The following is a 14,444-nucleotide window of genomic DNA, read 5'->3' as shown; positions in this document are numbered from 1 at the left end:
TGTTGGAGAGCTGGTTTGGTGGTGCTGAATTCTCTCAGCTTTTGCTTGTCTGAGAAGCTTTTGATTTCTCCTTCATATTTGAATGAGATCCTTGCTGGGTACAATAATCTGGGCTGTAGGTTATTTTCTTTCATCACTTTAAGTATGTCTTGCCATTCCCTCCTGGCTTGAAGAGTTTCTACTGAAAGATCAGCTGTTATCCTTATGGGAATTACCTTGTGTGTTATTTGTTGTTTTTCCCTTGCTGCTTTTATTTTATTTTTTTTTTCCTTGCTGCTTTTAATATTTGTTCTTTGTGTTTGATCTTTGTTAATTTGATTAATATGTCTTGGGGTGTTTCGCCTTGGGTTTATCCTGTTTGGGACTCTCTGGGTTTCTTGGACTTGGGTGATTATTTCCATCCCCATTTGTGGGAAGTTTTCAACTATTATTGCCTCAAGTATTTTCTCATGGTCTTTCTTTTTGTCTTCTTCTTCTGGGACCCCTATGATTTGAATGTTGTAGCATTTAATATTGTCCTGGAGGTCTCTGAGATTGTCCTCATTTCTTCTAATTCATTTTTCTTTTTTTCTCTCTAATTCATTTATTTCTACCATTCTAATTCACTACTCCTATCTTCTGCCTCTGTTATTCTACTATTTGTTGCCTCTAGAGTGTTTTTAATTTCATTTATTGCATTATTCATTATATATTGACTCTATATTATTTCTTCTAGGTCCTTGTTAAACGTTTCTTGCATCTTCTCAATCCTTGTCTCCAGGCTATTTATCTGTGATTCCATTTTGGTTTCAAGATTTTGGATCAATTTCACTATTATTATTTGGAATTCTTTATCAGGTAGATTCTCTATCTCTTCCTCTTTTGTTTGGTTTGGTGGGCATTTATCCTGTTCCTTTATCTGCTGGGTATTCCTCTGTCTCTTCATCTTGTTTAAATTGCTGAGTTTGGGGTGTCCTTTCTGTATTCTGGCAGTTTGTGGAGTTCTCTTTATTGTGGTGTTTCCTCGCTGTGTGTGGGTTTGTACAGGTGGCCTGTCAAGGTTTCTTGGTTAGGGAAGCTCATGTCGGTGTTCTGGTGGGTGGAGCTGTATTTCTTCTCTCTGGAGTGCAATGAAGTGTCCAGTAATAAGTTATGAGATGTCTATGGTTTTGGGGTGACTTTGGGCAGCCTGTATCTTGGAGCTCAGGGCTGTGTTCCTTTGTTGCTGGAGAATTTGCTTGGTATGTCTTGCCCTGGAACTTGTTGGCCCTTGTGTGGTGCTTGGTTTCAGTGTAGGTATGAAGGTGTTTGATGAGCTCCTGTCAATTAATGTTCCCTGGAGTCAGGAGTTCCCTGGAGTCAGGGTTTGGACTTAAGCCTCCTGCTTCCAGTTATCGGTCCTATTTTTACAGTCTTTTCAAAACTTCTCCTTCTATATAGCACCATTGATAAAACATCTCGTTTCGAAGACTTGGGTTGCTTTTCTGGGTGCCTGATGTCCTCTGTCGGCATTCAGAAGTTGTTTTGTGGAATTTACTCGGCGTTTAAATGTTCTTTTGATGAATTTGTGGGGGAGAAAGTGTTCTCCCTGTCCTACTCCTCCGCCATCTTAGCTCCTCCCCTAAAACATTAATTCAATATGTAGTATGGATATTAAAGAGTTGGATGTGACTGAGCACGCACATACACACTCACCTGCCTGTGGTAACCACATATCTGATCTCTTTTTTTTTAATGGTTGCTTGTTTTCAAAGTACAATTGACCTATGACTTTATATTAGTTCCCATTATATGACATAGTGATTGGATATTTTTATACATTTTCAAGTGACCACTATGATAAATCTAGTTACGATATGCCACCATACAAAAATTACTTATTGACTATACACACTGTACATTTCATCCCCATGATTCATTTACTTTGCAACTGGAAGTTTGTAATTCCTTCTTAAGAATTTGTAATCTCTTAATCTCCCTCACCTATTTCTTTCCCCCCGTCTTCCTCCTCCCATCTGGTAAACATCTGTTTTTTGTTTGTATCTATAACTTTCTGTTTTGTTTAATGCTTGTTCATTTGTTTTGTGACAATATTTTAAATAGAATAGTCAGAGGTTGCCTCAATGAGGAGGTGGTGATTGGACAAAGACTTGAAAGACATGAGGGAGTGAACCGTGTGGATATTAAAAGAAAGCACATTCCAGGCAGATTGAAGAGTCAATACAAAAGCCCTAAGAAGGAATGTGCCTGGTACATTTCAAAACAGCATGGAGGCTGGTGCGGCAGAATAAGCCAGGAAAGGGGTGAGTAAAAGGAAATAAGTCAGAGAAGTAATGAGGGATGGAGGCAGACCTTGTGGGAACTTGTAGATCATTCTAAGAATTTAGTGGAAGGTCGCTTGTTTGCTTCCACCTGGCCTCAAAATACATAAGGAAAAAAAAGAATAAAAGGTAAGAGAAAGTGAAAGACCAAAGAGTCTAGAGAGGGTGTGCATGTATGCTCAGTTGTGTCTGACTCTTTTTGACTCCCTAGACTCCTGCCAGGCTCCTCTGCTCATGGGATTCCCTAGACAACAATTCTGGAGTGGGTTGCCATTTCCTACCCCAGGGGATCTTCCCTGCTCAGGGATCGAACCTACGTTTCCTGCATCTCCTGCATTGGGAGGCTGATTCTTTACCACTGAGCTGAAGAAAGAATTCAAAGGGTCTGGATTCCATCTTAGGCCTGTTCATGCTGATCATGCTTGGCCACCTTTCCAATAGACTCTGAACTCTGTGTTTAGTGCCTATGAAAACAACAACAGAAGGATAAGACCCCCTCCAGACAGGGGAACCTTGAAGATCATATCTAGGTTACTCATCACCTAAGAGAAAACATACACTTATCACCCCTTCCTCCAGACAGGCCATAAATTTTTCTGTATCTATTGGAGTGTAACCTTGGATTTATTGATTATTGGCTAATTGTTTGACTGTTTGAGCACATGAGCACATAGCACATGAATGATGGGGTTATTTGGATTGTATTTTCCTTGGTTTATGTAAGTCTCAAGGAATTTGGGGTGGTGGATTCGGACATGTACCCATGGGGTATAAAAGATTTTCACAAATGCTGGTCGGGGTCCTTGACTAAGAGGAGACTCTGCCTTGGGCCCGCTGGTCTAATAAACTGCACTCCACTATCTGCATTGTCCTTCTGAGTGAGTTTGTTTCCTGGAATGCATGGCTACAACCGAGCCACCTGGGAAGCCCCTAGAGAGGACAGGGATAATATTAAGAGCAGTATCCTTCGTAAGAGATCAGAATAATGATCAGCTATGGTCAGCAGCAGAGATGCCTCCTTTGAAGAATTGTGCTAGAGCCTCCTACGAAAGGCTGAAAATACTCATCTCTTAGCAAAGTTGCCCTCAGTGAATTCACATTGGTAGCTGAAACTGGCCATGGAGTGAGTATTTACACCATGAAGAATGGCAAACACTGCAAATCTAGGTAGTTTTTTTCTGGGTGAGATGATTTAGCTGCATGCAAATAACTCTTCCTCAAAGACTGGTAGATAACAAGGAGGAGAACCTGGCTGTACCCTCAGACACACAAGTGGAAGGTGAAGACCTCAGTGACCTAGAGCTTCTTTTCTGTGAACCAACAGGAATGTTAGATCAACTGCTTAGAGAAAAAAAGGTATGGGTCTGAAATAACTTCTGAAGGTAGAGACTAAGCCTAGTTTCCTCTGAGAAAGTAAATAAGGGAACTGTCATGCAAATGTGAGGAGAGTCCAGGTCAAACAGCCTACTAGTGTTAAATCTGCATACATTTCTTTCTCTAACTTTCATTTGTTTGGAAATGGGTGGAGGGGGAGACAGTTGAGATAGGCTTCCCAGACAGAAGGATGTGAAAAGTTTGTGTCTGGTCATTGAAGATTACAAGAAGGCACAAGAATTTAAAGTAATGGGGAAAGGCATACTCTGGGGTCAATGACAGAGGAGGAGTTCAGTGAAGCCAAGGAGAGTCTCACAGTTTAAATATTAAAATATAAAATGATCTGGTATAAAAATTTAAATTCTACTATAAATGCTTAATGATTACTCAGAATTTATTTTTGATAATTTAATCTTCAAAAAGATAATTGTCTGAGTTACAATCATTTTTGTTTTACAGTTTTTGTCTAGATACTACCTACAAGTACTTATTAGCTGCCTTGAGGTGCTCTGGTGAATTCTCTTGGTTTGGCAGTCAGTACCTCAGCTGCAGGCATGTTCCCATTCCCTTCAGTTAAGTGGAAACTTGGAAAGGTCTGTAGCTTTTGAAACAAGATTGAATTCCTTCAAGTTTATAACCAAAGATATTTAAGAACTTGGATATGACTTCACAGGACGGTTAAACATAAATAAAAGATCAAGTGCTCACAAGATTACATTTCCGGAAAGCCCTCCTGGATGTAAGACAAAGGCGGGGTGTAGAAACGAAAACAAAAGTAGTCTGAGTTAGAGAGTGTCATTTGATTTTACTCTCTGCATTCAAGACTGCTCCTGTCTGCCTACTGAAACAGGTTGGTTTTTTTCTTTCTTCTTCATTCAGAGTTAGATATGACTTTTTTTAAAAGTCCAAAGATTTTGTATATTTATCTATGCAGAGGGAGTCGAGGCATAAAAGTTTACAGGTGCAAAAAAGAGCTATTTGAAAAGTTTTACACTTCAACCTTAAAAATATGAATATAGCAAGAATAAAATATTATTTTAATACCATTATTTGCCTATAAAGCTTTGTTAATAACAGGTTTTGCTATACCATTTTTTCTTGCTTTGTTTTATAAACACCAATTTTTTAAATTCTTGTAATAATTATAAAGGCATTTAAATGTGTTTCTATTTATCTGCCAGAAGGATCATTTCTGCAAATAATTTCCAGTCCTATTTTTATTTACTCATATTTTTAGTATGATTAATTCTTTTAAAATATCTTTCCTTAATATCTTATACTGTTTGGCCATATTATACCTTATCACCAGGTTCAAGATTTCTGTGATAAAAGAGAAGGAAAGAACAAAGTTCATATTGTGTTAATAATTAACATATAAGAGAATGAACACTAGAGTGGTCTTCTAGATTGGAACTTTTCACATAACTTTTCAAATAACTATAAGGATAAAAGTCATTTAAAATTGTGAGCACCTGGTTTTTACAAAATGAAAGCAGTTCTATGTGGTATTTTTCCTCTATGTGGCCTTCTTCATTTTGCTTTACTCATTTACAAAAGGTTAGCAAGTATAAGAATATTCTTTTGAAAATGTAGCATAAGCTGGTGTACTGTTTTGAAAATAATTTCTTCATTAATGATTCTATAAGAACATTTGATATTCTTCCAAGGACAAAAAATATCCCAAGGAAGACAGAAGGGCTAAGGAAAAAGCATAACAAAGCTTAGCACTATAATAAAAATGCTAAAAGTAATTATTATATATATTTTAAAATGTGAATTTTGTGCAAGCTTATCTTAATACTACAGGGTATTAATTGACAACATAGTAGAATAACTTAATGATGAGACATAAGATTCCTGGAATATCATCTTTCTATTCCTAAAGTAACAGCTTTATACTTATTAGTAAACGTTATAGTTGATAAATATTTGCTGGCCACCAAGAGTGTACCAGTCACTGTCTTCAGTTATTAATTACAAACAGAAATCCAATAGGTCACAGTCTTAGGGAACTTAGATCATAGAGGGAAAAGGTAGTCTGGGAAACTGCACAGGACCAGGTCAGTTCTTTGATATGTAGATACAGTTGATACATAGATACAGTTATTGGATTGGGAAAGTCTTCCAGAAAGGTGAAATTTGAGTTAACTGAATAGGAAATGGCCTTTCAAGGGACGGGAAGGAAATAGTATATCAGATAAAAGAAGAGACTGAGTAACGATGTAAATGCATACTATGGCATGGTGTGTGCCCAAAAACCACTGGCAAATCAGTACTGTCATCGTCTACAGTGTAAGGTGTACAGTACAGGGTGTACAGGAACCATGGGTAGGACTACATTATGGAGCCTTGGGTATCATGGTAAAGAACTTAGATTGTATCTTTCAGAGAGATGTGTCTTTTAGGTGAGGAGCTAAGCAGGAGAGTGATAAGACTGACATTTTAGAGATAAAGCACACTGATGGCAGTAAGAAAAATGTTTTTGACAAGGAAGTGGTAAGAAGGAATGAGAACAGTAGGATACCAGTTGGGAAGACATTGTAATAGGCCAGGTAATAATGTGGATGAATTATGTGAAAAGGAAGAGACAGATTTGAGACCTATTTGGAAGGTAAAATCAGAATTTAGGGGCAGACTGAAAATCTGGGATGAAGGGATGAAGAGAGGAATCAAGGATGGTGCAGGTTTAAGGCTTAGGTGACTAGTGGAATAACAGTTCTATCAAATAGTAGTTTACAATCAGCATGCAGTGGCAAGTTTTGGAGGGAAGCTAACTCGAGGAGACTTTGTTTTATAAAAGCCAACAACTAAAATTAAGTACAATTCTGAGATAATTTATTTAACTTAATCTAAAATAAATTCATGAATAAATATAAGTAAAATATTTATTTTAAATAATTCATTTTAATTTATTGTTGATATACTGCATAAGAATCACAAAGTTGTGTATGTACAAGTTTTAGGGCTTAATGATTAAGAACATTTCCCAGGGTATTATTTTTTTTATCTTCCCTCTGTAAATCCCGTTTCCTGTACAGACTTGTAAAAACAAGCAATGAAAAACTACTCTTGAGGATATACTCTAATGTGACTTCCATTAAAGAGTTTCAAAGAGTGGCAGACTCAGGCTCACATATGGTATAACAACAAACTATTCTCTAATAAAAGCATAAAACATATGCTAGAGCAAAAGTATTTCCATTTAAGCAATATTAAAATAAATATGCTGTATTCTTTTTGCCATTTAGATTGGAACCATGGCTTTGGAATACAACCAGTCAACAGATTACTATTATGAGGAAAATGAAATGAATGACACTCATGACTATAGTCAGTATGAAGTGATCTGTATAAAAGAAGAGGTCAGAAAATTTGCAAAAGTTTTCCTACCTGCCTTCTTCACAATAGCTTTCATCATTGGACTTGCAGGCAATTCCACTGTAGTGGCGATTTATGCCTATTACAAAAAGCGGAGAACCAAAACAGATGTGTACATCTTGAATTTGGCAGTGGCGGATTTATTCCTTCTATTCACTTTGCCTTTTTGGGCAGTTAATGCAGTTCATGGGTGGGTTTTAGGGAAAATCATGTGCAAAGTCACTTCAGCCTTGTACACAGTCAATTTTGTGTCTGGAATGCAGTTTCTGGCTTGTATCAGCACAGACAGATACTGGGCAGTAATTAAAGCTCCCAGTCAATCGGGAGTGGGAAAACCATGCTGGGTCATCTGTTTCTGCGTCTGGGTGGCTGCCATCTTGCTGAGTATCCCTCAGTTGGTTTTTTATACAGTAAATCATAAAGCTAGGTGTGTTCCCATCTTTCCATACCACCTAGGAACATCAATGAAAGCATCAATTCAAATCCTGGAAATCTGCATTGGATTTATAATACCCTTTCTTATCATGGCAGTGTGCTACTTCATCACGGCAAAGACACTCATCAAGATGCCTAACATTAAAAAATCTCAGCCCCTCAAAGTTCTGTTCACAGTGGTCATAGTTTTCATTGTCACTCAATTACCTTATAATATTGTCAAGTTCTGCCAAGCCATAGACATCATCTACTCCCTGATCACTGACTGTGACATGAGCAAACGCATGGACGTTGCCATCCAAATCACAGAGAGTATTGCACTCTTTCACAGCTGCCTCAACCCCGTCCTATATGTTTTCATGGGAACCTCTTTTAAAAACTACATCATGAAAGTTGCCAAGAAATACGGATCCTGGAGAAGACAAAGACAAAATGTGGAGGAGATTCCTTTCGAATCTGAAGATGCTACAGAGCCAACCAGTACTTTCAGCATTTAAATATAAGACCCATCTGTCTCTTGCTTCAATACACATGAATGATGCTTCCTGCTGAGAACATCTGCATCTGCATCAAACATCTGCATTTTTCAGAAATTCAAATTTCAAACACTGTGGTGGCAACTTGTAGCAAAGAAGAGGTTGGGGTGGGAAAGGGGAGTGGGGTAGAAGCCAAGAAAAAGAAGAAACAAAATAATAAATTCATAAAACACAGAAATTAAAGCTAACAATATAAGAAAATAGTATTAACAGTCATACATAAGAAAAACACTACAAGTTAGGTCATCTAAAACAGATTATTAAAGAGGTTTAATTTAAGGGTCATTTACAGTTATTTTAAATTATCTAAATTTTAACATAACAATTTTCCTGCATAATTTTAATACTTGAATAATCATGCAGCAACATTTAATGACTTTTTCTTTTTCCTGTTCCTAATTTGTAAGTGATTTCATAAAACTTCAGAAAGAGTAAAAATTAGCAATCAAAAATAAAAAAATAATCTTTCTGGCTGTCTTTTTCTTTCTCCTGTTTCTAATGTGTAAGTGATTTCATAAAACTCCAGAAAGAATAAAAACTAGCAAAGGAAAAAAAAAAGCTTTTCTGGCCATTTTAATGTATTACTAGTAAGTTTCTTAACATACAATTTACTTTTATGTCAACTTTCTTTAGTAATAAGCTGGTTATCCTATTAGACTTATCATGTATACTCTAGAAGCAATCCTCAGACAAGCATAGGTTTTAATTTTTATAATTGCCTAAAGGACTTATCCACTTATGTGATTCTATTACTGAAGGTTTACTAAATATTTTCCTATATGTAAAGACTATTATTTATCACTCAAACACTTGTATTTTTCAGCAATGAAAATATGTACCACAAATAAATTTTAATAACATGTACTGCTTACCTCTTCAAAAATTATATATAGATTATTATTGTTCAGGTAATATGCCCCTACTAAAATTTAATTTTGGTAGAAATGACAATGGCTAAACATGGTGTGCATTTTACCTCACAAACTGTAAAAAAAAAAATAGATGTTTTCTGCTCTTAAATTAAACATTGCCTAATCAAGACATTATTTTAAGATTACTTTCCTTTTATCAGTTCAGTTCAGTTTACTTCAGTCGCTCAGTCGTGTCCGACTCTTTGCAACCCCATGAATCGCAGCACGCCAGGCCTCCCTGTCCATCACCAACTCCCGGAGTTCACTCAGACTCACGTCCATCGAGTCAGTGATGCCATCCAGCCATCACATCCTCTGTTGTCCCCTTCTCTTCCTGCCCCCAGTCCCTCCCAGCATCAGAGTCTTTTCCACTGAGTCAACTCTTCGCATCAGGTGGCCAAAGTATTGGAGTTTCAGCTTTAGCATCAGTCCTTCCAAAGAACACCCAGGACTGGTCTCCTTTAGAATGGACTGGTTGATCTCCTTGCAGTCCAAGGGACTCTCAAGAGTCTTCCCCAACACCACAGTTCAAAAGCATCAATTCTTCAGCGCTCAGCTTTCTTCCTTTTATCAACTATTTCTAAATTTGAAAATGCTTTCAAAGGTAGAATTTAAAGAACTGTGGTCATGAAATGAATAACTATGTATCTTATTATTCTAGCACAGCATCTGGCATGAAGGATCATTATGAATACTCACCACTGCTCCACCATTTCTTGCCATTAATTATGTAGCTGTCTCCATCTCGCTGGATGCTACATTCAATATTCGTGGCATCACTTGAAGCTACATCGGGCTCTACAAATAAGCAAAGGCTGAATTTACAGGCAGGCAGATACCACTGGTTTATAAAAGACACTTAAAGAAATGTGAACTCTCTGATGACAGAGGCATCTTTGTCTTTTTCATCTTCCTAACATTACACATAGTAGGTAATCAATAAATGTGCACTGAGAGAATGAATGAAATATTTAGAACAACTCAGATAGATCAGCTATCCAAATTGTGTTTTTGGCTTACTCAGTGACACATGAGTTGGGTTACAACTCACTTAATCCTCTCTCTAATCATCAAACACACATTAAAAATATCATTGTTTACTTCATACAATGGAAATCTGTACTACATATTTGCAAGCCAGATTTTCCCACCATCAGTTCAGTTCAGTTCAGTCACTCAGTCGTGTCCAACTCTTTGCAACCCCATGGACTGCAGCATGCCAGGCTTCCCTGTCCATCACCAACTCCCAGAGCTTACTCAAACTCATGTCCATTGAGTCAGTGATCCCATCCAACCATCTCATCCTCTGTCATCCCCTTCTCCTCGTGCCTTCAGTCTTTCCCAGCATCAGGGTTTGCATCAGATGGCCAAAGTATCAGTCCTTCCAGTGAATATTCAGGATTGATTTCCTTTAGGATGTACTGGTTGGATCTCCTTGCAGTCCAAGGAACTCTCAAAGAGTCTTCTTCAACCCCACAGTTCAAAAACATCAATTCTTAGGCGCTCAGATTTCTTTATAGTCCAACTCTCACATCCATACATGACCACTGGAAATACCAAGCTCTGACTAGATGGACCTTTGTTGGCAAAGTAATGTCTCTGCTTTTGAATATGCTGTCTAGGTTGGTCATAACTTTTCTTCTAATGAGCAGGCGTCTTTTAATTTCATGGCTGCAGTCACCATCTGCAGTGATTTTGAAGCCCAAGACAATAAAGTCTGTCACTGTTTCCATTATTTCCCCATCTATTTGCCATGAAATGATGGGACCAGATGCTATGATCTTAGTTTTCTGAAAGTTGAGTTTTAAGCCAACTTTTTCACTTTCCTTTTTCACTTTCATAGAGAGACTCTTCACTTCTTCTTCCCTTTCTGCCATAAGGGTGGTATCATCTGCATATCTGAGGTTATTGATATTTCTCCTGGCAGTCTTGATTCCAGCTTGTGCTTCATCCATCCCGACATATTTTTTTTTCTATGTACTCTGCATATAAGTTTAATAAGCAGGGTGACAATATACAGCCTTGATGTACTCCTTTCCCGATTTGGAACCAGTCTGTTGTTCCATGTCCAGTTCTAACTGTTGCTTCCTGACCTGCATACAGATTTCTCAGGAGGCAGGTCAGGTGGTCAGGTATTCTCATCTCTTGAAGAATTTTTCATAGTTTGTTGTGATCCACACAGTCAAAGGCTTTGGCATAGTCAATAAAGCAGAAGTAGATGTTTTTCTGGAACTCTCGCTTTTTTGATGATCCAAGAGACGTTGGCAATTTGATCTCTGGTTCTTCTGTCTTTTCTAAATCCAGCTTGAACATCGGGAATTTCATGGGTCATGTACTGTTGAAGCCTGGCTTGGAGAATTTTGAGCATCACTTTGCTAGCGTGTGAGATGAGTGCAACTGTGCGGTAGTTTGAACTTTCTTTGGCATTGTCTTTCTTTGGGATTGGAATGAAAACTGACCTTTTCCAGTCCTGTGGCCACTGCTGAGTTTTCCCAATTTGCTGGCATATTGAGTACAGCAGTTTCACAGCATCATCTTTCAGGATTTGAAATAGCTCAACTGGAATTCCATCACCTCCACTAGCTTTGTTCATAGTGATGCTTCCTAAGACCCACTTGACTTTGCATTCCAGAATGTCTGACTCATGATTATCTTGGTCGTGAAAATCTTTTTTGTATAGTTCTTCTGTGTATTCTTGCCACCTCTTCTTAATATCTTCTGCTTCTGTTAGGTCCATACCGTTTCTGCCTTTATTGTGCCCATCTTTGCATGAAATGTTCTCTTGGTATCTCTAATTTTCTTGAAGAGATCTCTAGTCTTTCCTGTTCTACTGTTTTCCTCTATTTCTTTGCATTGATCACTGAGGAAGGCTTTCTTACTTTCCTTGCTATTCTTTGGAACTCTGCATTCAAATGGGTATATCTTTGCTATTCTCCTTTGCCTTTTGCTTCTCTTCTTTTCACAGCTATTTGTAAGGCCTCCTCAGACAACCATTTTGCCTTTTTGCATTTCTTTTTCTTGGGGATGGTCTTGATCACCATAGGTTTAGTATATTAACCAACTTTTTTTAAATTAATTTTTTTGGGAGTATATTTGATTTACAATGTTGTGTCAGTTTCTGCTGTACAGGAAAGTGAATCATAATATCCACTCTTTTTAGATTCTTTTCCTATACAGGTCATTAGCTCCCTGTGCTATACAGTAGGCTATATACAAGTTATCTATTATATACATGTGTGTGTGTGTGTGTATAATGTGTATATGTCAGTCCCAATCTCCCAATTTATCCCTCCCTGCCGCTTGCTCCCTTGGTAACCATAGCTTGTTTTCTACATCTCTGACGCTATTTCTGTAGCATCTTAAACAACTTCTAACTGTGCCTTTCAAATTCTATCAGTAATGCTGTCATCGATCTATTTTGCATTCTATAAAACCGGCTCAACATTTATTGTCCTCAGAAAGCTTTCCATAGGACACCTTTAGAAGACTGCTTTACAGCATTGCATTTTAGAACTTAACAGGCTAGTTCTAAATCATAGTAATCTGCATTTGTTAATATGCTGCTCTTTTGAGCAGTATCCTTCAAATAGTTTATGTGTTCCCTTTCTAAAACAAGAGACACTCTTTCTTTAGAAAAGGAGCTTTCTACTTAAAAGTTTTCTTTTTTAATTTATATTTATGGTTGTGCTGGGTCTTTGTTTTGCGCCCCAGCTCTCTGGTTGTGGAGAACGCGGGCTGCTCTCTGGTTGCAGCGCACACGCTCCTCATTGTGGTGGCTTCTCCTGTTGTAGAGCACAGGCTCTAGGTGCATGGGCTTCAGTAGCTGGGTTGCACGAGTTAGTTGCTCTGCAGCATGTGGAATCTTCCCGGATCAGGGATCACACCATGTCCCCTGCATTGGCAGGTGGATTCTTATCCACTGGACCACCTGGGAGGTCCCAGTTTTACTATTATAAATGCATGCAGTGTTATAGAAGGATAATAGGTTCTGATAAATTGATGGCCAGATGAAACTTAGTTTAATTCTAACTCAATTATAAAACAATGACCTTGTTTTTTGAGTAAGAGTTCTTAACTGTTTCCTATGTACAAATATACCAAGACCCACTTTTATTAGCATGCTCCTACTTTCATCAGCCCACATGATTATAATTTATAATTTGAGCTATATGACCAACACGGGTAAAAGTTCTATTTTTTTTGATTTATGGCAGAGTGGAGTACTTTTTAAGTGTCAGTATAAAATTATCACAAAGATGAATGTTTCATACACTAAGGTAAAAAAAGATCTTAAACGTCCTTAGAAGGCAATTTTAAATGCAAGTCAAAATATTATGAAATTAGGTTTGCTGCTACTGCTAAGTCACTTTAGTCGTGTCTGACTCTGTGGGACCCCATAGACGGCAGCCCACCAGGCTCCCCTGTCCCTGGGATTCTCCAGGCAAGAACGCTGGAGTGGGTTGCCATTTCCTTCTCCAATGCATGAAAGTGAAAAGTGAAAGTGAAGTCACTCAGTCGTGTCCGACTCTTTGCAACCCCACAGATTGCAGCCCACCAGGCTCCTCCGCCCATGGGATTTTCCAGGCAAGACTACTGGAATGGGGTGCCATCACCTTCTCCAGAAATTAGGTTTACTCTGCTGCTAAAGCAGGCTACCAGAAAACATATGGTATCCTCCCAAAGTGGAGGACGATTTTATTCTGCACATTTTAAAATGCCAAAATATTAAAACTGGGCTCACAACAAACACTTTCATATTTCTGGTCACAGAAAAATTTGCCTAAACACAAAGCCACATCCCACATTTCTTTAGTTCCTCCATAATAACCTCAAGAGTGCACAATGGGAGAACGTGACTGATTTGCTCTTACCTGTCATACAGAAGCAGGAGGCAATATTCCCTTGAAGAAGAGGCTCTAGCCACTGCTGCTTCTGTTTCTCACTTCCATATAGGTGGAGCACCTCCATGTTCCCTGTGTCTGCATGTAATGAAGAAAAGCATTAATTTTGCATTTAAAAATGTACTAATATGAAATCCAAACTTTATATAGATAAGAGACATGAATCTTTTTAATATTTACTAACAAAAATATTTTGAAACATAATAGATGAAATCAGGTGTGTTCAGGGTGGCATGGCCATAGACTAAACATAATAGTAAATATAATTTACAATGAAGGTATGCCATAAGCAGTCATAACTACATGGCATTTGGTGCCTATTATTCAGCTTGTTCTGAATCACAGACACTTGTCTACTTCATCCCAATGAAGCATGGTTCTAGTGAGTTTTGACTCAATTAGGACTGAGGAAAATAATTTACTGGCTAACTTCTGCCTGTTATCTTGCAAATATACTCTGCTAGGAACTAAAAAGCCTCTTGATGAAAGTGAAAGAAGAGAGTGAAAAAGTTGGCTTAAAGCTCAACATTCAGAAAACTAAGATCATGGCATCTGGTCCCATCACTTCATGGGAAATAGATGGGGAAACAGTGGAAACAGCTGACTTTA

At 37.9% G+C, this 14,444-nt stretch overlaps 2 protein-coding genes across 4 annotated transcripts in view; one reads left to right on the top strand and one right to left on the bottom strand.

The window, feature by feature from the left end:
- ACAD11 (acyl-CoA dehydrogenase family, member 11) overlaps positions 1–14,444 on the bottom strand; it is a 119,577-nt gene that overhangs the window by 33,913 nt on the left and 71,220 nt on the right. For both annotated transcript variants that reach the window (XM_010839574.1, XM_010839575.1), the window contains exons 12-13: positions 13,806–13,913; positions 9,634–9,732 (exon numbers count right to left, since the gene is read on the bottom strand). In XM_010839574.1, coding sequence (XP_010837876.1) covers positions 9,634–9,732; positions 13,806–13,913 — 207 coding nt within the window. The remainder of the gene's footprint in view (positions 1–9,633; positions 9,733–13,805; positions 13,914–14,444) is intronic.
- Positions 3,218–9,064, top strand: ACKR4 (atypical chemokine receptor 4). Of its 2 annotated transcripts, XM_010839573.1 has the most exons (3): positions 3,218–3,656; positions 4,134–4,524; positions 6,923–9,064. In XM_010839573.1, exon 3 carries the CDS (start codon positions 6,932–6,934, stop codon positions 7,982–7,984), a length of 1,053 nt encoding a protein of 350 aa, XP_010837875.1. In that variant the 5' UTR covers positions 3,218–3,656; positions 4,134–4,524; positions 6,923–6,931; the 3' UTR covers positions 7,985–9,064. The 2 variants fall into 2 exon arrangements, with proteins under 2 accessions (XP_010837875.1, XP_010837874.1); XM_010839572.1 differs by having other exon boundaries at positions 3,218–4,524.

This window comes from Bison bison, unplaced genomic scaffold, assembly GCF_000754665.1.
Source record: "Bison bison bison isolate TAMUID 2011002044 unplaced genomic scaffold, Bison_UMD1.0 scf7180017864119, whole genome shotgun sequence".
Lineage (NCBI taxonomy): Eukaryota > Metazoa > Chordata > Mammalia > Artiodactyla > Bovidae > Bison > Bison bison.
This window is presented reverse-complemented; position numbering and strand designations above follow the sequence as displayed.

Bases quoted from the DNA above. Each gene is read 5' to 3' on its own strand.
- ACKR4 (XM_010839573.1), top strand. From the start codon at position 6,932: ATGGCTTTGGAATACAACCAGTCAACAGATTACTATTATGAGGAAAAT.